This window comes from Pagrus major, chromosome 11, assembly GCF_040436345.1.
Source record: "Pagrus major chromosome 11, Pma_NU_1.0".
Classification (NCBI taxonomy): Eukaryota; Metazoa; Chordata; class Actinopteri; order Spariformes; family Sparidae; genus Pagrus; species Pagrus major.
In genome coordinates, this window is record NC_133225.1 from 10,732,934 (window position 1) to 10,760,290 (window position 27,357).

General features: G+C 39.8%; 2 protein-coding genes across 2 annotated transcripts; one reads left to right on the plus strand and one right to left on the minus strand.

Moving 5' to 3' along the window:
• Positions 1–9,501: 9,501 nt before the first annotated feature.
• fsd1 (fibronectin type III and SPRY domain containing 1) lies at positions 9,502–19,033 on the plus strand. Its single transcript, XM_073476951.1, has 13 exons — positions 9,502–9,630; positions 11,035–11,130; positions 11,230–11,361; positions 12,497–12,598; positions 12,863–12,885; positions 13,316–13,437; positions 14,998–15,207; positions 15,293–15,391; positions 15,538–15,685; positions 15,777–15,859; positions 16,474–16,725; positions 17,426–17,514; positions 17,609–19,033. Exons 1-13 carry the CDS (start codon positions 9,616–9,618, stop codon positions 17,717–17,719), a joined length of 1,482 nt encoding a protein of 493 aa, XP_073333052.1. The 5' UTR covers positions 9,502–9,615; the 3' UTR covers positions 17,720–19,033.
• Positions 19,034–19,128: 95 nt separating this feature from the next.
• LOC141005171 (signal-transducing adaptor protein 1-like) lies at positions 19,129–26,964 on the minus strand. The gene is made up of 12 exons (XM_073476952.1): positions 26,606–26,964; positions 24,671–24,742; positions 24,452–24,571; positions 24,299–24,355; positions 23,993–24,144; positions 23,195–23,326; positions 22,962–23,031; positions 22,432–22,534; positions 22,140–22,229; positions 20,970–21,044; positions 20,592–20,729; positions 19,129–20,505 (listed from the first exon to the last, which is right to left on the minus strand). Exons 1-12 carry the CDS (start codon positions 26,690–26,692, stop codon positions 20,441–20,443), a joined length of 1,161 nt encoding a protein of 386 aa, XP_073333053.1. The 5' UTR covers positions 26,693–26,964; the 3' UTR covers positions 19,129–20,440.
• Positions 26,965–27,357: the final 393 nt, after the last annotated feature.

Below are 27,357 nucleotides of genomic sequence, written 5' to 3' on the forward strand. Positions count from 1 at the left end.
GGAAAAGAAAGTTGTCATAATAGCTTATATTATATTTTGTAATAAATTGTTATTCACTGAAATGAAATCAATTTACTTTCCACAAAAACCCGGTGATAAAATAACCTATCTCATATTATATCTCAGATAAAGAATGGCCTTGTGATCTAAAATAAACATGCAGCAATTATACTAATTAGTAACTTCCTCTTTCTTTTTCTAAAAATGTATTTTATATTCATATCTATTACAGTTGGTCACTACCAGGCAAGTGCCGTGAAATTAATTATCTACTGTCATCACATCCTTTGCAATACTGAAATACTAAAGAATAACTATAATACTATCAGGAAATATAAATGTCTGCACATATAGTGCTTAATATGGTGCACCTACTAAACAATGTTAAATGATAGCTCATCTTTTAATATCTTTAAAATTTAAAATAAACCTACTATAGACTGTGGTTTGACACCAACCACACTGTAGCCAACACTCTCTACACTGCAGTTTCTTTAGCACCTTTTTTTTCATCACTGTTCTCACAATCATGAAGTGCAAACACAGTTTACACTCTGCAGCACAACACTTCATCTGTCCTGCACAAAACAGTCGCTCAAAACGTCTGACTCATGTTTCAAAAGTAACTTAATTAATCAACAAGTGCATCAGTGGCAACAAAATGAAACTGAAATGGCAAAGGAACTGTGTGGATATACACACTTCTCACAGAGCGGTTCTCACTGAGACATTATATACAGCAACACAGATAGTATCTTTAAATATCTTATTTGGCCAGCCGAGAAGTCAACATCAAACAAACTGAATAAAAGACCAAAGAAATCTGATCCTCTTGCTGATAATACACAAAGAGTATTCTGGCTTGACACAACCATTCTCTGTATGTACGCAGCTCGTAGCCTCTCGTCCTACTTTAAACTCTGCTCCACCTCTGTGATCAAACCACCACACAGACACACTGACCACCACATCTCTCGCTCTGCGTGAGAGGTCTGTCGGCCTGCTGTGAGGTCTGATGGAGTTATTGAACAAAAACAGGTAACTACTGGGTTAAGGAAGCGTGTCACTGCCCACACCAGAAAAACAAAAAAAAAGTTTCGGTGTCATGTTATAACATCAGAAGTTTGATGTTTTCACATTATTACAAAATACAAATGAGAAACTTTTCTTGTAAAAACACTACGTTAATAAGTTTTATGTCACTATTGTTATAACATTTAAAACTTCATAATGTAATGTGATAACAAACATTGTTTCAAAATGAATTTTTTCTTGTTATAAAAATATCCTATTTATTTTTTTTATCTTGTTGATGAACATGATAATTTATCATTATAAGACAAAATGTTTTACATTATAATGTGAATCATTTTATAGCGTGATAACTCCTAACAATATACTATATATCTTGTAATAGCATTATAATTTATCATTATATCATAAAGTTTTATACATTATAGTTAGATATTTTCACATTTAAAAAAAAGATATTTTCACATAATATTATTATGTTATTATGTGACATTATGTTACAACAACTTTCTATTTTTATAACAAGAAAAGTTTTTTGCTATACTTGATAAGTTTGTATGATTTAATAACTTGATAATATCCAGTTGCAATCTTAAAACAATGAGCATTTCATGTTATAAACATCTGATCTATTTTTCTTTTTGGTATTCAGCTCATTAGTGTACATTTGAATTTTGTATGAAAGCTAGAACGAATGCATATACTGCTGTAACAAAATGTGTTAATTAAATCATTTAGTGTGTAAAATATCAGGAAAAACTTAAAAATGTCCAGGCTGACGTCTTCTCGTGTCTTTTTTTGTTCCGACCAACAGTCCGGTACCCAAAGATGTTCAGTCGAAAACATTAAAGCAGAGAAAAGCAGCAAAAAATCTCTTCATTGGAGAAGAGGTTTTGTTTGATTAAATTACTTTCTCAAACAATTAATCAACTAATAGTTTAAGCTCCCATCAAAATTAATATGAGGAAAAAATATGAGGATTTCACACAAAATGTTGACAATTAAGATTTTCATTTGAGGATTGTAGAAAAGCAAAAAAATTGAAATTGATTGCTGTTGATTGCATCTTCAATTAAAGACAAATATCTCCCTTTGAGAAAGAGGAAAATCTATATTTACATGAATTTCAGACTGCATCCGCTCACTAGTTCTCAAGTAAAACTGTCTTTATGACTGGCAGAGAAGTGAAATAAGTGGGTGGTGCAGTTGGGTGGATTTCGCGGCTTTGCTGACGTTACTTCTGCAAAGTAAGTATTGTTCAGTCCACTGTGACCAAACCTCACTGTGTTCCTGGAAAACGAGGTCCTTGTCTTTCTAGATAACCTTTCTACATTTTTACACACAGCATAACACAGAAAGTCTTGTCTGTCCTACTTTGACATGACAGATTGTCACACACTCTGCTGTTAAACCACACAAACCACTTGCTTGCTCAGTTTGCATCCACCGGCCATGAGTTGGGCAGATATAACTACTTGAACAGTGCTTCCTCTTTTTCTTTTGTTCTGTCACTCAGACGCATACAAAATCAGACTCTATCATTACCTATCATTATCTATCTCATTAAAGAGACTATAGTCTGGTTATCAGATGAGCAGAATTCAAAAGTAGTTTGGGCCCAAGTAATTGTCCCTCTCACCACTCAAATCACACAACCATTACATTTTGTAAAAGAGAAAAATACCCCCCATAATTTTGTTAGTGGTCCAAAATGCCCTGATTTTATATGCACATCAATAATATCAAGTCTTTCCAATTTAGATCCTGGCACTGAGATCTGTTCAGACGAATCACACCCATAAAATCCGGTCGAATCCAATATTTCATTTCTTGTGTTAAATTCTGTTGCAAAAATTGAACAGCAAGATTCACTGTGAGCATTTTTCAACTGACTGGTTCTCGTGAAGTTCACTGTGAGAGCATTTTGCCCTCTTTTTATCTTTTTTCTCAGAGAATCTTGCATCCCAGTTCTCTTGCCCTACAGAGCTTATCTACAATCTATAGATGTTGCTCACTGTACTCTCAGTTGTGTCAAGATGATTATCAAATCTGCTCAAACTGAAAGGGAAAACATGTACCTCGGCTTCTGCGGCATCTTCTTCTCAGCAAGATGCATATGACCAGCAGGACGAGGATGAAAGCAGACACCCCCAACACGATCCAGTGCCACAGCTGGAAGTTTGGTGTGGGAGACACAGTCGCTGTAAGAGAAAAACTTTATCTTTACGGATGATTATGTCAATTAAGAAGAAGGCCAATGTGCGCACACAATAGCCCTTTCGTCAAACAAGTCTTTATCACACTTTAACTAAGTTCCAAGTACATGAAGTTTCAATTATTGAGTAGTTAGTGTACAAAATGTCTCAGAGTATGTGTTTCTGGAACAACTTCACCTACTTCCAAGGTGCATGGAGAAGATGTTCATCATATGATCAAAACCTACAATAAAGTTGTCATATACACTACAAGTGCTGCTGGAGTTCTGGCCTCTTTATACAAACTGTCTCCGTTGGCCGCTGTATAAGAGTAAGGCTAACAGTGATGTTTGATCATATGTGCCCCCACACAAAATCTGTGTGTGTGTGCAAATGTTCACACCTCACAGAATTAAAATTCCACTTTGAAGTGTGAAGTCTCATCACCTCTATAAGTAGAAAAATGACACCAACACATGTCGGTTCAAAGCAACATTCAGCGGAAGAGGAACGCTTACTACCACCAGAACAACAGCTCGGACGCTGCTGGGCCGTAAAAATATATGGTGCATTGTTGTTTATAAAAGCTAGATACACACACACACACACACACCACCAGAACAACAGCTCGGACGCTGCTGGGCCGTAAAAATATATGATACATGTTGTTTATAAAAGTTAGGTATATACACACACACACACACACATACACACACACCCGCGCGCGCATCATTGTTTTTATCACTTGTGGGGATATAACATAGTCTTACACTTAGTTCAACTTATAAGCCTCAAGTTAAATGATTACATTATGGGGTCCAGCATATTGGTCCCCCGACCCTACAGTGGGCTTCCAGTACAGAGACCCCACAAGTACAGAAAAACAAGAACACACACACACGCGTACACAAGCACACACACCTTCTTTGCCCGTAATGGTTAGTGACGGTTGCGTTGTATGTTCCTCACTCTTCGCTGTCATGAAGAAAACAAAATGATACTTTAAGAAGCGTTCATTCAGAGTGTTAGTAAATCAGAATCCCTTTATGACATAATGTTTCATTATAACAGGCTTTGTGGCAACACTTCACTTTATGTGCCTCTATTTAGCATTTATGAGCAGCATATAAGCATGTAGTGTATTAAATGGTTTATAAGCCGAAATAATGTAGCTGTCAGCAAATATAAGCAGTGATGGAATGTAACTAAGTACATTTACTCAAGTACTGTGGTTAGGTAAAGTCTTGAGGTACTTGAACTTTACTTGAGTATTTCCATTTTGTGTTACGTTATACTTCCACTTCAAAACATTTTGGAGGCATATATGACTTACTTTATTTACTTTTACTGCACTACATTAGTTTAATAACTTAAGTTGCTCGTCACTGTTCAGATTATGTGTTGCATTAGAGCCAAATTATTGCAAATTTATTTATTTTATCGACAATCAGATAAAATAAACAAACACTTCCAGGATCAGAAAAATGCAGGATATCGGATCAGATTATTGGCAGGGCTGATAATCGATTGACGTATATAATTCAGTATGCATACATTTGAATATATGTATAATTTACTTTTACTTGTACTTTTGATACTTAAGTACAGTTGATATCAGATACGAGTGACTTTCACTGAATTGTAAAACCCTTACTTTTACTGAAATTTGACTTGTGGGTACTTTATACAACACTGGACATAAATCTTTATTAATGTATTTGTCAACTACTGTAACTCCTCCTGTGTGAATCCGTAAATGGAAGCTGGTGAATGAACGGATTAATAAATGGAACACAGCTGTAATAATAATAAATATGTCTTTATAGGAGAAGCTCGAATTGTTGACAAATACTGTACATTAATGAACATGTAACAACTATATTATGATGTAACACCAATATGCTGCTTATAAACTTTAAATAGGGGGAATTAAAGTTAAATGTTGGCAGATTTTTTATTTACATGTAATACTTACTGATAACAACTTTTGTTCCATTGCTGGCATTTTCTTTAAAGATGGGAATATCTATTTTTACTTTGCAAAAGTACCAGCCGCTGTCCCCATCTGTAGCAGTTGAGTTGTATTTATACAAAATCTGTTCATCGTCTTTGTCAGGCATTACCGTGGAGGTTTTTGAAGATCTGTTATACATCTTTGACCAGAAAATGTGTGACTCACTGAAAAAAGGTCCAAAGGAGTTAAAATACCAGTACACCCACATTCTCTCATATCCCGTTGTATCCAAATTGCACTTTAAAATCAGAGGGGAACCAAAAGGACGTGTCTCTGTCCGATTTACGTTATCCAGAGTCACAGGCTCTTGACCTGATATCACCATGGCTGCTACTGCAACTATAGACAGATAGATAGAAGGACAGACAGGCAGGGATGAAGATGGAGTTGTAGTTAAAATCAATACAGATTTTCTTATTTTTTTATTTAAAAATCAGTGATATACTATAAACATTTTGCAGCATCTGTTATTAAAAAACTACAAAAGTTCAACAGGAGAAATGTCATCCTGTCCATTCATTATTCTATTAAACACTTCTATTATATCTTTACTCTTTTCTTTTCTTGTCTGTTTTGAACTACTGAAGTCAGCACTCTTACCTGTGAGAAACACCCGAGTCGACCGTTTCAGCCACATTTCCATTGTATCATGTGCGAGGTGGTCTTCCTCTTAGACTCATCCTGTTTCTGCCTGGCTGCCTGTCTACATGTCTGTCGCTATGACAGAGCTAGATACAAAAACCTGTGCGTGGGTGGGAGGAGGAGTTTTTTTGTTGTACTGTACTGTGAGAATAAGTTCCTTTATCACTGAGTTGTGGAGGTTGCATAAACGACAAATAAAGATGGAAAATGGTGTAGGCTTTTCAGACCAAAGACAGATTTCTGACCAAACCTTAATGCACTATTGTTACTTTTACTTTTAACTCAAAGACATCACAGCCACATGCTGCTGCTATCTGATTCTATAAATGTACATCCTGCTGAGGCACACTGCTGCAGATGTGGCAGACAGCGACTCCCCCAGTGAGATAAAGACGCGTGTGCTGACTTGCTGAATGCCGTCAAATAAAAACAGGGCAAAAGACGATGATATGAGGGGTTTGTGAAACCTTTGTGGGTTTTGGTGCAAGGGTGCTAAACGCATTTCACCTTGTCCCCACAGCGTCTTGCTAGAAAAGGAGCTCTTGGCTTCCTGTGAGAAGACACAACTAAGTATGGTGGGATAGATGAACTCTCTGATTCGATATCCGCAATTTAGAAGATAACTGCAGAAAAGACAACAGAGATGAGAGCTGATAAAAGTTGAAATACAGAGATACTGACAAAACATAATAACCTCTGAGACCGTGACCTTTTACAGTCTGAAATCTGTGGCACTGATTGACTCTGATATCAAGTAAAACTTCTTTAATTCACTTTAAGTCAAAAAAATTTAGCATGGTAATTCATGTCTGTGTGTTATCTGTTCATGTGAGTGAACAGTGAAGAAAAAAGGCCTCAAGAAGAAACGTCTCAAGGGGGAGTATAGCATCGGAAACCTCAAACTTTAGAGCTTCATTGTCACAAAGAGACTGAAAGTAGGTCCTGTGTGCAATGCAGTGTGAAGAAATGATCGCAAATCATTGTTTTATTGGGGCATTGCAAAGATGTAAGTGGGGGGAATTATAACTCACACGTTATCAAACAAACCGAAAATGATTCTTTTTTTTTTTTTCAAATAAAAGGCAGGCCTACAGAGAGGAATTTTATCTCATGATGAATCTGCTTTTCCGTTCTGGTCTTATTTGTGTAACTTGCTGCACCTTTGAGTGTTTTGTGGTTGGAAACAAACACTGCCAGTCAGTTAACATTTATATGATATACTTTAATAGACTATATATATATATATATATATATATATATATATATATATATATATATATATATATATATATATATATACACACACACACACAATGATATGAATAATATGAATAAACTCTTTTAATCAACAATTTATTACAAAGTTTAGAAGTGAAAAATGTAGATATACAAATGTTAACATCTTTAGTGTTGTTTTATTGTTGGATTGATCAATAAAAAACAAATATACTGTACATTTTTATTCTAATATACCTTGTGTTTCTTCTGTAATTGTTTTGTAGCAGTGGTGGCAGAGGGTAATTTTTTTTTCTCTGTAACTGCAACACTATTGTTTATATTTTGTTGTTTGATTATGATTAAACGGTGACTTATGTACTGGACTTTACGCTTGATTGTGTTCTGTTGTCTTGTTTTGTTATCTAGACTCTAATCTTTACTTTCACATTCACTTTATCTAGCTGCGGTGGGAATCTTTTCACTGTGGTGGTCCACCACTCCTAAATGAGTGTCAAGGAAACACTGACTACACTTGTTTGTTCTAATCTGTATGCTAATAAAGAAACACACAGGATTAAGTCATTTACAGCACGTTTTGCACTTTGAGGAAGATTTCACAAATTGGTTCGGTCATATTGCCAGCTGCTACCTGAGAGAAAATGTTAAAGGAATATTTGTGTGATGCAGATGTTGCTGCAGGTGATGCCAGGAAAGGAATATAGCCAGGAATGAATTCTGCCCAGGACAATTATTTACCAAATCGTATCATCAGCCAAGATGATGCATTAGGGACAAATGATGCTACATCAGAATCAGAATCAGAATCAGTATTCCTTTATTGTCCCACAACGGGAAAATGTGTTTGCCAAAGCAGCCAAAGGACAAAATATTACAAAAAAGAATAATAACAATAGCCAAAAATTAACAATATAAATAAAAAGGTAAGAAATAGAATAGACTTGTATATACATATAAACATTATATTGTGCAAAATTAACAGCAGTGATTTTTTTATTTACAATACAAATAATAAATATGGGTATTAAGAAAATTGACCAGATAGTATAGTCGTATTGGACAGTGCAGAGTGCAGAGTGAGGTCTGTTGGGAGCAGCGCTGATTGTAGAGTCTGACAGCAGCAGGAAGGAAGGACCTGCGATACCTCTCCTTCACACACTTAGGGTGTATCAGTCTGTTGCTGAAGGAGCTGCCCAGCGCTCTGAAAGTGACCTGCAGGGGGTGGGACTCCTTCACCAGCAGCGATGACAGCTTGTCCATCGTCCTGCTCTCTCCCACCACCTGCACTGGGTCAAGAGGGCATCCCAGGATGGATACATAATGCTGGAAATTATAATTATTTCCTTTTCCTTTCCTTTATCCCATCAAGATCATTATCAAGGCTGTATGTCAGTGGCTTTTTGGTAATTGTGTCACCTGTAAATTTATTGGGGATTTGCATCACTATAGTACAATATCGACTGGGTTCTGCATGACTATTATTATGAATATTATTTTCATTGTTGTTGTTGTTGTTGTTATGTGAAGAGGCGTTGTAAATATGTGTGCATTATCCTAAAAAAATATTTTTCATCAAAATACCTGACAGGGAAACCTGGGGCAAACTAGTATCATAGTGTAGAAGTGCTGGTTGCTTTGTGTCCCTGTGTAAAACATAGTGTCTATAATGTGCGGTGTGGTGCCCTGAGGCCCCCAAACAGATAAATCCACCCACGTTAGTCAACATCATTAGTTTTGATTAGAGGCAATCATTTTACACCCTATTTCAATTAGTATGTAGATATATTCTGTCATTTTACTGGTAACATAATGTCAGTTTGAGGTTTTAAAATAAATATTCAAAATATGTTTATATATAAATGTTTGTATAATATGTTCATTTATAATATCTGCTTTTGCTTTAACTCGTCGTCTTGTTTAATCCATTGTGACTCACACACATAGTCTTTAATCTTCTTATAATGCAATAATCCTCTTAATATAATGTGTTGGTGGTGTTACAGCATCTATTCTGAATGATAAGCCACCTCAGACTGGTCTAACTACAGCCACCCTCTTCACCCTTCAGCCAAACACCATATATTTTTGATTGAATTTAATTTACACATAAACTGACTCTTCAGTTACATTTCATGCCGTTATTTTACAGCATTAATATCTAAATATTCATATTTTTGCTCTGAATATTGTCAGGAAAATAACTACATTGGAGGCACAACATTGAATTCGCCTGCTCTGCTCCCCCACTGTCCCTGAAGGCAGCATTACTCACCCACACAAACAGAAACACCAGTACCCAGAATCCTCCTCTGCCGCATGCGCAGTCCGCACCACGGCCCGAAGGCGTTGGTGGTTGGCGTCCGTACGAGGATGCGTCGCGCTCCGGCAGCATCAGTACCAGCTCCGCCGTGCTAACAAACCAAAAACCCGGGGGACGGAGGACTAATACGGGCGGTGTCTGCGGCTCGAGTGGCGCCGGAGCATCGGAGCGGCGACATGGGGGACCAGAAGGTGAGCCGGGGCCGGAGGAACAGGTGTCTCTGATGGGGGGAAGCCGTTTCAGGGCGTAGTGTACAAAGGAAGGAGGGGGACGAGCCGCGACGCTGGGGGAGTTTGTGGATGCGGTGCGGGCTCGTTTTTCACAGACATTGGTTTATATCTTCATCGGTGTTTTGTCCGGTTGAACGTGGGCTTTGTCTGGCTCAAACCAGCGGTGACTTGGTTGTGGATGTATCGGCTCTGTGGTCGGGGACATGGGGGGGGGGGCCTTGGTGCAGCAGCTCCCTCTCGCATCAACAAACATTAGTCCTTCAGTATGAATGGGCTTGTTCACTGTGGGATGGCCAGCTTGAGACACAATATAACCGGGGTGGTGACGTATCGAAGCTGTGATCCGTGTAATAATCGACCCAGTGTGTGTCCGGTCCCTTTTAAGTCGGCTGTTCAGCGGTTGTGAAGCCGCATTATTAAATTATGAATGCGCATCCTTCCGCCCGTGAAGTGTCCTCCCTCCCTGCCTCCCTCCCCCCCCTGTGCACTGAGGCCAGGTCCAATCCGCAAAACTAATGTTTAATCATGTTTTTAAAAAAAAAGGAGCTCAAAGCTCCATGTGGCCTTTGCACACAGACACTGATGAACAACCAGAGAGGAGGCAGAGAAAAGAGCTGGAGGAGTGTTTGACCTGCAGTCAGTCAGACCTCTGTGCTACAGGGTTTAATGAAGAATATCAAGAGCTGCAATGATTAATCGATTAGTTGTCAGCTACTAAATTAATTGCAAACTATTCTGATAATCGACTAATTGGTTTGAGTCTTTTTTTTTTATAAGCCCAAATGATTCCAGCCGCGTAAATGTGAATACTTTCAGGTTTGTTTCCTCCTCTGTCACAGTAAACTGAATATCTTCGGGTTGTGCACAAAATCAAGACATTTGAGGACGTCATCTCGGGTTTTTCACCATTTTCTGACATTTTATAGATCAAACATCTAATCGATTCATCAAGAAAATCTACAGTTTACAGAAGCCTGACCTATATATCAGCTGTCCAATGTTATAGGCTGATATTGGCCTTTTTTACAGAACATAACACAGAAAAAGATGCTTGGGGTAATTTCTGGTCATTGAATTCCCAGTGTAGTTTTCTGTTTCAGTGCACTGATGTAATTGCATTACACACCATATGCATCCTCATTATATGTAGTGTCCACTAACCTCATTTGAGGGATTATTGCAGAAAAAAAACTGTGTTCACGTCATAAAACATCCAGCAAAGGTCGGGCTCTAGAAATAAGCATTAGTCGCAGCCCTGCAGAATAATCAGCTGTGTGGTGTTTGCTGAAAAGGATCCGATTTAGTGTTTTTCAGGCATAAGAAAATGTTGAAAATACCACATTTAGTTTTTGTCTCTTTCTTTAGGAGTCACTGCGTAAGATCACCCACACGCTGGCGTTGAAGAATGAGGAGATTTCCAACTTCGTCTGCACTCTCAAGCAGAGCCTCGACAACTTAGAGGTACAGACACAGACATGGATGGACTACGGTTTAATCCGGGAGTTTGTTCCTCTGTCAGTGTACTTCCTGTGTTCACTCATCTTTCTGTTGTGGCACCAGGCGAACTCCAACAGAGTCCAGGGGGACCTGGAGTCTGAGTTCACCTCCCTCCACTCCGTTCTGGACGAGATGAAGGAAAGCATGTTGACGCGTATCAAACAGGAGAGAGCCAGCCGCACGTATGAGCTGCAGGTATCTGCTGCTGTCTTTACATTTCTTCAACCTGACAAATGGCAGCAAATGCATTTTATTTAAAGGAACAACATGTAATTTTATGGTGAAAGACAGAAAATCAACAAATACTGACTCTTTGGGTTGGTGGCTTCAGTATTTAACAACCTGGGGATGAGACTCAGCAATCAACTGTTTCTCCAGAAGCTTACTTGTTGTTGTTTAATTGTAAAGATTTGTTTTTATTCAGTTAGAATAGTGAAGCTTGTGAGAGAAACATATACTGTGGTTGGTATTTTAAGTCAAAGCAAATGCAAAAAAGTAGATTTTCTCACATTCTCTCTGTTCTTATAGTTTCTTGTCATATCTTGATCACCAAATGAATGATGTGTTTTTGCTTTGAAGTCATCAACATTAAAAAAAACCCAGACATCTGACCTTTTAGTGTCTGACTAAAAACTGAAGGTGTTCTCAACGCTGTGACCGAGAACCTGGCTCTGTAGACAAAACTTCAAATGTCATCAACTTTGCTTTGAGCTTACATTTACATTTACATTTAGGGCATTTGAACAAAATCAAACTAAAACTAGAAGTTTCCTAAAAGAAGGAAATCTGGTAGCCTGATAGGTTGAGCACACATTTGAAAGATTTAGAAAAATGAAATCACAATAAAATCAAATTATTTAGGCAACAAAAGGAGAAAGGATTTACATGCTAGAGGGATGTTTAACTATCAAAGTCATGTGTTGGATTTTTAACCCCATCTTACAATGTAGAAGTTTGTAAAAGACCTTTTGAGTCTGTATTTATTTATTTTTTTGTCAAATACAATTTCAAGTGTTTTAAGATTTGGTGTCTGTCACAAGTTTTTTTTACAGCAATCATTCCAGTTGTACATGCACTCAAATATGGCGTTATATAATGCTCCAAGGTCAAAATACCTTAGACTGTGTACTTCTCAAAGCTCTCCGTCTTGGTCTTTTGTTATATGCATTAAAAACTGTGCAGCCTCAGGACCAAACTGTGACTCTCAAATGATGCAGCCCTCTCCGCAGCTCCTGCAGGGAACACAGTAGCCTCATTATAACTAAAGACGAACGTGTTAAAGTTGGCAGACGTGACTCGTGTTTGACTGTGGGTTCTGTATTTTTCTCAGAGTCAGCTGAGCGCCTGCTCCAAAGCCCTGGAGAGTTCAGAGGAGCTGCTGGAGCTGGCCAATCAGACGATGTGCTCCTCTCAGACAGACGGTTTCAACCAGGTAACTGACCCCACTTATCTGCTGATGTCATGCTGCTGCACTGTTCACTCTGTTTATAACTTCATGTTTTAATGACTGATGGTGAATTTCAGTGTCCATATGTATATGATTTTAATCTGTCCTTCTCGTGGTGTCATACTACCAGTGATTTTAACACAGCCACCAGCCACGTTTTGTGTTAAATGACGACATGATGGGCTACAACTCAGTTTTCTCTTCGCTCCGTATCTCTCCTTTTCCTTTCCCTCTCTGCTTCTCCTCCAGGCGGCCAAAGACATTAAGGATAGGTATAGTACTCAGCCATCCATTGCTTCCCTTTTGTCATAGTAACCACTGAGCCATCTCATAATGTAGCTTGCATGCATTCAAACTATCTAGCCACCACCCATTTCGTAGACAATAAGCACTTTGGAAAACTTTCCACTCGAGAGCCTTTTGTCTCTGTGTTTCCCACTGTCTTCTCCGGTCTGTGCCATCCTGTGTCAGCCCCTCCCTGGTTGCTCCCTCTCTAGCTCCGCTTTTTGAATGTCGATCAGGGTGATGAGTCAGTGGTAGTAGCAGAAGTCTAGTTAGTGGCCTTCTCTTAGTGAGCAGCGGTAGAATCACCTGTTTCTTTATTTGTTTCCCTCTGTTCCAGTTGAATAATGGTCCACGCTTGTTTCCACTCCCTGTGTCTGTGTGTTTTCGTGTGTGTGTGTCTCTTCTCTTTGTCCGCAGCGTGACAATGGCTCCAGCCTTTCGCCTCTCCCTCAAGGCTAAAGCCAGTGACAATATGAGTCACTTGATGGTGGATTTCAGCCAGGAGAGGGGGATGTTGCAGAGCCTCAAGTTTCTCCCAGGTCTGCATCACTTTTCATTTAAAATATTTATAACGCGGAGAACAGGATCCTCCACCGAAACATGCTTCCTTTTTCCTTTTTTAAACGAACAACAATATCTCAAAGAGCTTAACATCACTGTGTACAATATCTGTGAAGAGGACTACTTATCTTAGAGAATTTCAGTCTTCACATCACAGTACAAAATGAGCAACAGAACAAGAACTAAATAACTCACATGACCCTCCCAGGGAGGGTTACCTGATATAGCATGTATAGTAAGTTGTATACAGAGGTCTGCTCCACGAGGGCTGCAGAATTAATTATTTATTATCTAAATTAATATTGAATACTGAATTAATATTATCTGAATCGCGATATGGATAAATCACAGCAGCTACAGTTGTTTGATAAAGGTAAAATGTGACAGAACAGCATTATAATGAAGTACTGTAGCGCTGCAGAGATGCCTTGTTCTTGTTCTCCAGATGTAAGACAACATGTTTGTTTGGGACGGCCCCCTCCAAATGTCACATCATCATGATTTTAATAGTCTTTTCTGAAAGAGTGAAAATTGTGATGTCTAATTGATCCAATCATCATCAGTAATCATGAATCATACTGCAAAATACAAAATGCATTTATAAAAAAAGAAAATCTCCTTCTTATCTCAAACTGCTAAAGTATATCTGATCTATACATCTCGATATTTGCAAAGAGTCAAGAGTAAAAATTGTTGTCTTGTGTTGACAAATGAGTAGTAACCACACACAGGTGTTAACTTTTGTCTCGGTTATGCAAAATCTCCGTTCCTTTGTTTCAAACCATACTTCAGAAAGTTAAACCACAGAAGAACAATGGCTCTCTGTCAAACAAGCCGCCTGCTGCACTGGCTTCACTTAGCTCCACTTACCGGTGTTTTCTATATCAATGAGACGGATGACTTTATGTAATGTGAAGTGGGTCGTTTCACAGCGACGAAACCATTATCAGCCGAATCTGCAGCTGTGTGAGGCTTCTAAACCTCTTGGTGTGGTTTTACAGCCCACGTTTCTCCTGAAGGGCTCGTCTTGTTGCTAGCAGCCGTTTGCAGCAAAAAAAGCCCTGACAAAGCCACTGTACAACACCTGTTTAGCACCAAACAGCAAAACGGACATAATTTAGTGACTAGCTGGTGAAGAAAGTTGAACAATTAGCACGTAAACAGCCAGATGTTAATCTCTGGAGACCAAAACAGAGCTAAATGTAGAGTGAATATTGGTCAGGTGGACACAAAAATGAGTCCAGATAAATATTACTGTTGCTCTGAATATGGTCGATGTGTAAATATACAATTGTTTGCTAACACTTCAGCAAGAGGTTAATGGTAGGCTGTAGCTTGTTTTGGGGTTATTCTGCCCCCTAGAGGCAAAAATTTAAAAACATCAAATGATGCAGCTTTAAAATTATTCCCATGTGACCCATGTGTCTGTGTTTTCCCTTGAAAATTGTCTCGTTATTGAATACATTACACAATACTTAAAATGTTTACTAACAAGTGCAGAGGAAGATGATTTTTCCTTCTTCTTCTCTTCTCTCCAGTTCCCGCCACTCCTGAGATCCAGGTGTCAGAGTGCCAGGTCTGCGATAACACGGTGAGCATAGTTTGGACCCTACCGGAGCCCGACAGCAAGATAGACCACTACATACTAGAGCATCGACGCACAAATCACGAGGGCCCGCCGCGCATCAGAGAGGACTACCCCTGGATGGTGTTGGAGGGGATAAAAGAGATGGAACACACACTCACAGGTAGGAGGAAGACTGTGAGGAGACGTTTGTTGTCTGTACTTTGATGACTCATAAAGGATCCTCCTTGTGTTTTTTTTATTCTCAGGTCTGCGCTTCGACACCCGCTACATGACGTTCAGAGTGAGAGCGTGTAACAAGGCCGTGGCAGGAGAGTTCTCTGAGCCGGTTACACTAGAAACACACGGTGAGGATACTGGAAACAAACTAGCTTTAGAAGATAGACAAGACAGGAAAAGTCTGCTGTATTTTTGTTGATATGAATGTGAATATTGGATTCTGTATAATAATAATAATAATAATAATAAAGTCTGCCTCATTTTCTGTTTGCAGCTTTCACCTTCAAGCTGGACGCTGCTTCGTCCCACCAGAACCTGAAGGTGGAGGACCTGAGTGTGGAGTGGGACAGCAGTGGAGGAAAGATACAGGAAATGCGCAAGGAAAAGAACCGAACCAACTCCCCCATGCACTCTCCAGCCAGGTTTGTACAGATGTAAACTTGCATTGTCTTTAAACCTCGATTATTGAATCTCAACAATATGGATCTATGCCCACCATCTGTCTCTAATCAGATCAGCCCTGATGTCACCTAAGAGAGCACCGACAGCCCGGCCCGGCAGAGACAGATTCACAGCAGAGTCCTACACAGTTCTGGGTAAGAATATGCACAAAAAGCATGACACATTATTTCTACATTTCTAGGAGTAAAGCAAAACACACTAGAGTTATAACTGTAGCCAACATTTATTTGAATCTGAGCTGTTCTCAAAGCTTAAATAATGTCATTGCTTGAGGTTCAAGCAAAATGATTTAAGTTTAAATAGCTGAGTAACATTACACTCAGTGAGAAGAGGAACAAATATAATACTTTAATACTTTGAACTCAGTCTGAGTTTGAAGGCTAGCTGATTAGCCTAGCTGGCCTGACTGCACGAGGCTTTAGCTGCTCAGCTAAGCTAGTTAGTATAAAAAAACAGCTGATCATCCAAGATAAATGTCACGCTGACAAAGTTGAAACGGGGCAGTTCTTTGCATCAAAGCTGGTTTACAGACATTTCCTTGCCAGCTGTCTCTATTTCTCATATTTCTCATTCCAACTTTTATTGGAAGACTCTCCTCTGAAACTGCCAACACAGATAACTTTCACAGATCTGAGGTTTCTTTCCAGTGAAGTACTGACAAACATCTCAACCAGGAAACAACACACTAAAACTTGCACTGATACGTGAACACCAGATGTTTATCAACTGGGGTTATGTCTCATGACAGCTGACACCATGATTGACGCTGGCCAGCAGTACTGGGAGGTGAAGTTCGACAAGGAGAGCAAAGCCTTCGCTGTGGGCGTCGCACTGCGGAGCCTCGGCCGATTCGACCAGCTGGGGAAAAGCAGCGCGTCTTGGTGCATCCACCTGAACAACTGGCTGCAGCAGAGCCTCACAGCCAAGCACAACAACAAGGCTCGGACACTGGACTGTCCCATCCCAAACAGTATAGGGGTCTACGTCAACTATGACGAAGGTACGATGGACACAGAGTCAAATGTTGAGAATTTCTCCCCCCAACAAAATAAAAACTGATCTTAAAATATTTTGCAAACAATAAGTTCACACATTAGCAATTATCTCTTTCATGAGTGTGTGTGAAATAGTACTTTTTAACAGTTCTTAGTGAGACCAGGGACGGATCTAGAGAAATATTCATGAGATGGCAAGAGGGTGGCATGGAGACTTTAAGGGGTTACAGAAATATATACAGTATTTCCTGATTCAGTCGCAAACAATCGCATATCAATATTTGCTTGGGGAAGCAATATTTAGGGACCCCCTTGAAAATGAGATGCTACATCTCAAGGGGCTATCCTTTAATAAATTCAATTCAAATAAATTCAAGCACCAAAGTGAAGATATTTTAACTCAAGCACACATTATTGTGGCACATGAGTAAGGCATTGAATAGAACTATCTTAAGTTTGAATTAGAAATCAATAAGTTGTTTTATTTCCAAATCTTCAGACATTTATGCATGCCTTTTTTCATTTAATACCAGCCCATCACTTGGTCCAAAAAGTGGGCTGAAAAGTTTTTTATGTAACTACAGAAGCAAAATCTCTGCATTCATGTGCAGTTGCACATCAGACTTTTCAAAAACTAAAAAAAATGCAGGGTGCAGCCCTGCTTTTTGAACATCTTACATATGTTTGAGTTGTGTTCCCCCTCAGGTGTTCTGTCTTTCTACAACTCCAAAACTAAACAGCTGATGCACACCTTCAAAACCAAGTTCCAGCAGCCAGTCATACCAGCTTTCATGGTGAGAAACTTTTCTTGAAAAACCTTTTAAATATATCTGTTATCTCCAAGCATTTTAGTTTTTAATCTGCTTGTTGATGTGGCGCCCCCTACAGGTGTGGAACGGCACTTTCTCAGTCGTGACGGGCCTGCAGGTTCCCAGTATTGTGCAGAGCGGCCAGAGGAAGAACAGCGGCACCAGCAGCTCCAACGCCAGCCTCACCTAGACCCCTACACTCAGCCGGCTGCTGGACGCCTCCCATTGCTCCTCGACCACAGTCACCGCTGCAGAACATCACCTCTGCCCTGGCTGCGGTCCAAGCCATATCATGGAAGAGTTACATCACTGGAAGATGATGGTTCAGCCTGTCCCACATACGGTGTTTGTGTTGCATGACGACCAAAAAATAGTTGTGGGAACGAGTGAGTCATCCGGGCTGTCAGTGACAGAATTCTTCAGATGTATGACTCTGGCTGTTGTGATTGCTCGGGACATGTTAGCTGTAGTCCTGCTAGTTTTCCCTCTCTCAACACATTCATTTAGCACTGTCCCACTGCTGCTAGAGCAATGGTTTAGCGCTGGCCGCTGCCCTTCATTTCCTCTCCTTCACCAAAACTTTCAGTAGTACTGTCAAAGCAGCCAGCTGCAGGCCTGTCCTGTCTGCTCTCTCCCTGTGCCTTCCTCCTCATTTCCAAACTGATCAGCCAAATCTGGTGCTCTGCACCAACACGCTGATATCTCACAGCAAGAAATGGCCTCTCTTTATCAAGTTTAAACAACGTATCGTGTCAGTGTCGAGATAACTTGTGTCAGTGTCAGTATAACCCACTGAATCTGCCTCTATCCATCAACCAACCTACTGTATGTAACCCAAATAACAGCCTGCTCTTAGACAGTAACGCTACTGAATAGACTCTAGTTTATTACTTAATCAGGATTATTAAATTTTGCCAGCAAGCAATAGATCGAGCAAAATGAACAACACATATTAGGAATGTTGTATTTGTTTCTTGCCAAGGCGTGCACACTCAACAGTGTTTACTACATTTCACTCTTTTGTTATCAGGTCCTACAATTTGCATAAAAGAAACTGGGTCCTGTCACCTCCTGCTGAGGTTGCGTTAGTTTTTAAAATTAGAGTCAGTGTCTGCTCTGACGGCCAGGCTGCACAGATAGTCCAAGGGGAGTGTTAATCAGTGTAACTCCACGTACTGTAGAGGAGTCATCAGATGTGGCTTCAGGATTTTGGAAATGACTGTATGTTCACCTGACTGCATCCTAATGCTTGTATGTACAGTATGTATGTGTCTAATCCTGATAATAACCACTTTATTTGCTGAAGATAAATCCCATTTATGAGTAGTGGACTGTGTAGTCCAAACATAACAAATAGCTAGCAAGTAGCCTCAGCTAACTAATTGTATTATGAGAGTTAGCCAGGTTCAGGCTCCACCTGGATGAGAAACACAAGCGATCAAACTCTGGAAGCTGATGTAATGAAGTCCTTCGTGCACCGCCCCGACCTCTGAGTTGCGTTCATGTCATACGTTACACAGTCTTGCTTTGCCACGTTGCTCCTTCTGTATGCATCTCCTGAATAACTGTAGCCTGCAATGCTTTAAAGAAGCGTCAAGCTGAGAATTATGTTGACTTTATTTCACATGCTGACAAAATGTCACGATTTATTGTAAATAGTTTAATTTTTCCACTATAATGTATCAGTCGTTGAGGTAATAAAGGAGTGAGAGCACTTTGTTCTTGGATTTCTGCTTCAAATAAGAATGAGACACAGCAAAAAAATATAAACGTCAGTTGTGTAAAAAGAGGATAAAGAGCAGGTACAGCACATTATTAATGGAGACCTATTATGCTTTTTTGTTTTTTTCTTTCCTTCGGTGCTTTATATAGGTTCATGTGCATGTAAAAGATCACATATGCATAATGTATAACAATATTCACAGTACAAATTAAGCTAACTGGGAGCTGCAAACATGACAGACAACTGGAGACAGCAGTGCTGGCTCAGGCGTGTTTGAGCTGACCAATCAGAGCAGACTATTCGAGAGGGTGGGCCCTTAAAGAGACAGGAGCTAAAACAAAGCGTTTCAGACAGAGGGTACACACAGTGCTGCAGCACTGGACCGTTTGAGAAAACTGATGTGTTTTTTCTGGTTCTATTCTAGTAGTAACCCAAAATAAAATTATGAACCTGAAAATTAGCATAATACGTCTCCTATAAAATAATTGAATAATTGAAAAGCAGCAAATTCTCACATTTAAGAAGCTAGAACCAGCAAATGTTTGACATTTTTGATTATCAAAATAGTTTGGGATGAATATTCTTCTGATCAACTAATCGATTAATAGACTGTTGTTGTAGCATGGCACATACAAGACTGCTTGCTCACATGTATCTGATGCGATGTGAGAAAAGCAAGAGTTTTACTTCATTGAATAAGTATATACAATACATTCACATACAATAGGTATAGTAACCACAAGCCAACTCAATTGGGTACTGTATATAAAAGACATGCCTCTAAGGCAGAACAAATATAGCCATCTTGGCTACGTAAAAAAATATATACAAGTAGACAAAACAACAGTGATATAGACAATCTAATCAGGTAAATCTACACCATTGTCAATGGTAAATGTGCAAAACATACAAGATAAACACAGTGAAGATAATGTGACGGGTACACCCCTCATTACAGTCGATTCATTTGCTAATGAGTGTCTAAGACGGGGGAATCAATACAGTGTTAATCTTCAGAGAGGCTTCACTGCTGACAGCCAGCTGACGAGGAGGAGGAGGAGCAGAGCCACGGCACAGGCGAGGGAGAGGCCGTCTGTGTGGAAGCAGCTGGTCTCTGCTCCCGTGTGTCGGCTCATCTCGCAGGAAACAGAAGTCACAGATGCTTTGAGAGGCTCCAACCAGCAGAGGTCACTCTACACACTTCGCCTTTTTTTCCAACTTCATTTTTAGCTCAGACAGTGCTGCGAGAGGAACTGGAGCATATCAGACAACAAATTTAGATATTATGGAAAGACAGCAGAACATAAAAAGATGGCACAGCGAAGCAGCGTGGACTTACTTTGTCTTGCGTCCTCTGTGTTGGATCTCGTCCTGTTTGTTGAGGAGGTAGTGGAGGGGGGTGATGCAGACGAGGTCCACTTGCGAGGAGCGGGAGTTGGAGGCATCATTGCTTTCTTTGGAGTGTCTGTCTCCAGTTCTGTGGACGATCAAAAGCACGATGATTTAGGGTTATAGAAGGTAAATACTCACACACGGTGAGTCTCTGAGATTGACAGATAAGACGGAGGGACCTGCGTGTCAATGGAACAACTCTAGTTCACAATCGCGGTGGAAAAAATGAAGTCACACCAGTTTATGTTTGCGACACAGATAAGCAACAGGCAGGAATGATAGATGAGCTGACTGATGGGGCCGCTGCCAGAAGAGGTAAACTCACCCTTGTCGTTCAGATAAATGGCTTCTTCTTCAAACGATACTGGCACTGGTTCAGGAGTCGGCACTCTTGGAGCCACTGCAACAAAATATGTAATTATAATAATTATAGGGTTTGTATACAGCCTATGCTATATTATATAATGTGAACAACAACTACTGTCCCAGTACTCAGTTGCGAGAAATCACGTAAACACGAAGCTACAGCCGAAGGAATAGAGGCAAAGAAGAGATTTTTAACCAGACCAGTGGTTTCTGATACAATCATGACGGGTCACTGGAAACTTACAAAGATAATAAAAACGTAAAAATATAAATCTGCTACAGTAAATGATGTTTCATTTTGTCAGACTTTGCTGTAATCTTTGTTGTTTTGTTTTAAGCGAATTACAAGATAATTGACTTTTTGATAAGAGAGCAGCTCTCTGGAAGCTTTTCCATTTTAACATAGCCTCAGAAAGCCCGTACGAGCAAGTCGAAATGATCATGCAAATTGAATTATTGCCTTTTCATTTTGCTTTTTACTCAAATAACACATACACACGTGGAACAATTACATTTTAAGTTTGCATTATGGTTTTAATAATCCTCTATGAGCTTTCATAGTAAAACATGGAAAAAAGCTACTATTCACAAGTAGCACACAAATGCAACCTGTGAAGAGCAATCGCAGGCAGGCATTTTGTCATTTTAAGGGGTCGAGAGCTAAAAAAAGGCTGTGAACCTCTGCTCTAGACTCTTACGTAGTCTTGTAAACATTTGCTTGAGTTACAAAGTCCAAAGTAAATCATAACCCGGTGGAGGAATTTTTTTACCTGCTGCACAAAGGCTCTAAAACAAGCAAACCATGAGTGATTGGCGGGTGTGGGTGACTAATGCAAAACTTCAGTGTTGCCACAATGGTTTGATTGATATGTTTACTCACCATTTAAGATATATTGCTATATTGGTTTTGCTTTATGATGTAAAAAAACACAAGTAAAAGTCATTTTCCGTGTCACCGTCCTTTGGAAATGCCCCGAGATAAAATATCTCTGTAGGGGTGGGATTCCTAAATACCTGACACGACATACCATGACGACAGAAAACAGGGCGGGCAAATAGTGCAAGTAGTTCAGATGCACGAGATGTTTGTGTTCATGTTTGTGTGTTTTTCTATTCATAGACACAGTACCTGGTTTGGGAGGGAGAGCTGGTGGGACAAGGTTCGACGGGGCCTGCTGAACGCTCTTCTCTCCATTTTCATTATCAGAGCGAATGAAAGCTGAAAAAAAGAGCCAGAGCTTGAATTAATCATGTGAACCTTTTGGTAAAAGTAAATGTTTGGTCAATGGAATAATAATTACGCAGCTAGAAAGGTGACCTTATTTAGATAAGAAGCGAGAGAGCAAACGAAAGGCAGGAAGAGGAAAATAAGCAGAGTGAACGAGGACTTAAGACACAAATTTTTTTTTTTTTGCACGTACAGATGTTTTTCTCATATTGCTCCTCGATGATGAGAGGAATCAAAACTCCGTCAGTTTTCTCCACCAAGTAGTTGACCACATCATGCAGCGTGGCACAGGGGACCTGCACAGAGAACATCTTCATTTAACATATTAAAGACAATAAAACACATCCCGGAAATAAAACATGTTGTGTTTTTTGAGACAACTTAAATAACCACAAATAAAATCAAGTTTATTACAGATTGTGTCGTTAGTGCTGAGAGGAAATCATGTAGATGGATGTCAACTACGTGCGAGCATCACTTTATCCCGATAAAAGATCAGATGTGCATCCAGTCACTGGCAGAAGACATATGACTGCGACTGAACTAATGTGACATTTTTACTGCCACTTCTGTTTACCGGTAATTGTTCTCTGCTTTTCCAGGAGGTCATGTGCTCATCTTGTCTCTCATGAGATCAACAAACAATTAAAGCTATCAAGTGAAATTGGTTTCATCTCACTGAGGAGTCAGAAGTACCTGAAGTAAAGGCTTTTTAATACTCACAGGGATGTCGACGTCGATGTTGAAGCCCCCGTCGTGTTTGCGAGTCACACGGTAGTGTTTGAAAATCGGGCTGGTGGAGAGAGAGAGAGGCAGCCAGAACACAAATAAACACATTATAAATGATCCGAGAAAAATATCACATCAGCAAAGATAGATAAGTCGGATGCAGTGTGTCAAAATCGGTCGTGAAGTGTTGGAGTGTGTGTGTGCTTATGCTTTGTGTGTGTTTTTACCCATCAAGGTCCTGTCTGGTGGTGACAGCGAAGTTGTTTCCACCACCTCCGGGCCGCAGCAGCAGGTTTCCTTTCTTGGCCTCTCTCTCGAGCAGCAGCTCTGCCTCCAGACGGGCCATATTGTAGTAACAACTGCAGGACGCCAGAAGAGCTTATTAAAAAAAGTGATGCGTCCAGATCTCACATGTTGAGTTTGTATACGTGTTTGTAGAACATGTCAGGACAAGGAGCGTGAAACCCTCGAAAAGTCTTGTTTGAGATTCAAGACAGCTATGACTGTACTGAGCTAAACACACTTTTTGGTTCTGATACCACAAATCAGTCTGGATTTAAGCTTCATAATGCTGCATTTTTTTTAAAACAATTCAATGGGGTTCTAGGTGTTTTTTTTTGAACATTTTAATCCTTCTGAATACCAAATATGAAGACACATAGTTTTGCCTGGACAGCACTTGTAAACACTTTCTAAGCTGCTGCAGGCCGGTGCAACAATGCATGACAGGTGTCTGTTGCCTTTAGGCAAGGTTGGAAATTTGCCAAAACCAGTGAAAAGGAAAATCACCGACTTTCTAGATATTTCTAGATTCTAATTTGCATAGAGTTGCTTTTTCTTTTTTTTTCCAAGTATGCTTCGAGATAAAGATAAATAATGCCTGTTTTGTCCTGTCTTATTCTGTGTTTGCAGAATATAGGAGGACAGGAAAACCAAGAGCATGTAGGAAAGATCAAATTTTCACGGTATCAGCCCAATAAGTAAGAATTTCCCCCAATATTTCACTTGAACATGAGTGTACTCACGCTGGCATATCTGCTATGAGGCTGAGGTAAGGGCTGGAGTTGGTGGCAGCAGGTGGAGGGATGGTTTTTAGTCTTTCTTTTTCTCGGTCGACGGCCTCTTTCAGCATGTGGATCTGACCTGGCAGAAGGTTGAGGGAGGATGGGACCGACAGCTGCAGGGAGACAAAGTTCCTGTTTTAAATGATCTGTGCAAATGAGGGATGTAATCATCTGCATCTGGCCGGATGTTACATACATCAGTCTCTTAAAGTTACAGCATTTAAAACACTGACGGTAAAGAGAACAAGGCTCTTCAACGACACAGACCTCAGTCACAGAGTAGATGTAGCCCTTCCACAGCTCACGAGCCTCGGCACTAGGGACCTTTAGGTGCAACGCAGGAGAGAAAAACGTTAAGAATGAGGAATTACTCCGAAAAAAAAGATACTGATCTACATATTTGCAGTTTTTTCCCCTCACAGTGAATTTGATATTTCCGTCCTTCATCTGCAGGTTGAATCTGGCTGCATCTAAGTTACGATCCTGGCTGTTGTCATCTGTTATTGAGATCAATTCACTCAGATCCAGTTTCTCCATGTACTGATGAAACACACACACACACACACACACAATGACGAATAACATTAAAAACATTTAAATCCGTCTCTTACATTCACCCAAATCTGTGCGATTACTTACATCCATGTCTCTCTTTTCATTGAAGAAGAACAGAGTGTTTCCACACAGGCACGTCCACATTTTCCGCGATGTCTGCACAAACACAAACACACACAGACATGCTGAGTAAAAAACAGCATAAAAAGCAGGCGAAACTGCAGATGTGAAGAGGAAATTCAAAGACAGATGTCTAATTGTGTTAAACAAACACATAAAAGGAAGGAAAAAGGAAGACTTATTACACAACGAGGAAATAAATGGGTCAGCTGCAGTCTGTCTGTTTCGTGACATTCCTGGATCAGACTTGCGTGAGTGAGTCAAGCCTACGTGGCCACAATAGAAACCAATTATTGTGATACAAACAATCACGTTTAGTTGGAATTGGGCCTCAAGGGAAATATGTTAGTGTGTCATTGATTAAGTTTTTCGTGTAGGCGTGAAGGTTGTGAGTACTGCATGAATCGGACTTTACATTCATTATTGTCTGTTTCAGGTCAAAGCCGCCGGCAACGCTGTGTGTAACTAGTCGAACCTGAACTCGACATAACTTACGTATGATAACCAGGTACTGAACTGTAAAACTTTAAGGAGTTCAGGCCCAAAGTAACCTCTAAAGTAACCAAGGACTGGGATAGTTTTAAAGGTGCACTATGTAGTTTTGGGACCTTAAAGTACTTTGGTTATATGTGGCGGACCCTGCCACCTTTCTAGCTTCAAACAGTGTTCTGGGGACCTTATTTTCCTCTGAAAACAGCTTGTTTATTCAGTTATGGAAAAAATAAATATCTATGATTTTGTATTATGACCGCGTTAATGTTGTCCAGAACTACACAGCGCTCCTTTAAAAGTTTCCCCATGATCTTATGTGCTCTCATTTAAGTGTATATGGCCTCTTATCAGAGAGGGCTGGGCAGAACAGCACACAGGATTTATTATTCACAAAGCCGGCCTTGCCGGTTTGCGTCTTTAGTTTTCTGTCAGCTCCAGTCTTTATGGCACAATGAGCCGAGAAGCAGTCGGACCAGTTGGAGCCTCTGCAAGCATTGCGGAAGGTCAAAGTCTGCACAGCTTACAAGAAACTATCTAATCACAGACGGGCTGCTCCACCCACGGAAACAACTCTTACTCTGTCTTACATTCGATCATAAAGTAATAAACATGGCATCACACTGGTTTCGTAATATTAAGCACAGGTTAGTTCAGGAAAAATCAATGGAGTAATTGTAGTTCCTCATCATGAGGGTCAACCAACTAGAAGACAATAGAGCTCGTCTGCACACCACCACAAATCAGCATGTTCACCAGACAGGCGCTGAACGCTCTGACATTTAAAACACACTGAAGCTGACAGCAGTGTCATGAAGATCCAACACGACACTGCACATTGTTGAGATGCCTCACAGGAAGAAAGAGAGCAGCCATCATCCTATTTCAAACATTAGCAGCTCAAACAACTAGTCGATTAATCGATCAGACGAAGAAAAACCTATTCTGATCATCATTAAAGTCGTTTTTCACATGTGAGGATTTTCCTCTTTTATTATAAAATAGTGAACTAAAGATCTAAATAATATAACTTTGGGGTGTTTTTCAGTGCTGGTAAAAAAAAACTATTAATTTGAAGATGTCAGCTCACAATTTCAAAATTTGCAGACATTTTTTAGAGCAAATGATTTATCAATTAATCAAAAAGAAAATTAAAATGAATAAAATAATCAAATAACTGTTAGAAACAGCCCCAAAACATCCTAATCTTATCCTTCATGCTCAGCATCTACTTTTATAAACATTATTTTAAAAACTGGTTCAGATTTTAATATGTTTTTCTATTTCTAAACATAAAAACACAAGTCATAATAATAAGCTTTTCGTCCATTTCACCAACAAAGTCACTACAATGTGTTTGCACAGTAAAACAAAAACAAAAAATGTCTCCACTCTTCTCTAATAAGTTACCTTGTCTTTGAACGACCTCTTCTCCAGGTATCCTTCATAGTAACAAGCTGGCAGCTGGTTCCTCTGTCGCGCGGCTCGCTTTGCCATCACGAGGAGTGAAGTTTCAAAAGTCAGAGCTCAGGTACAAACTTTCACTGAAGCTGTGGAGTAAAAAATCCCATGGAAATATGGGCGCACGCTGTTTTGCCCCACCAAAGCACGCCTGTGAAGTCAAGTGAAGTCAAGTGAAGAGAGCACCTGTCTGTTGACGCTGACGGGCGGCTGCGTCCTCGCCGCTGATTGGTTGATATGAGGAGTGGGCGGGGTGTTTCTAAGAAAAAACACAGGTGAGACTGCTGCTGGCGCAAAGATGGAAACCACCCGCCTGAGGGCTTCTCAAACTCATGACAGTGTAATATTATATGGTATCATATTTTTTTTTTTTTTACAGGTTTTAAAGTGAACAAAAACTGGCAGAACAAGCTTTGAAAACACTACACAGCCTAGGATATGTACAAATGTAAAATTAAATAAAAAAATGGCAATTTTTATTATCTTATATACTGTAGCTATAGTCTGTTATCAAAAGTATGAAAGAAATCAACAAATAGTGCAGCAAATGTAAAAAGTATGAAGTCACACAAGGCTACTGCTTGTTACTGTGGCTCAACAGTGCAGGTATAATCCAGATAAGCCGCTGAGCTGGTAACTAGTTAATCATAGGATCATATGTGGAATGAGGATCTATAGATGGTTCACTCCTACTGTTTCTG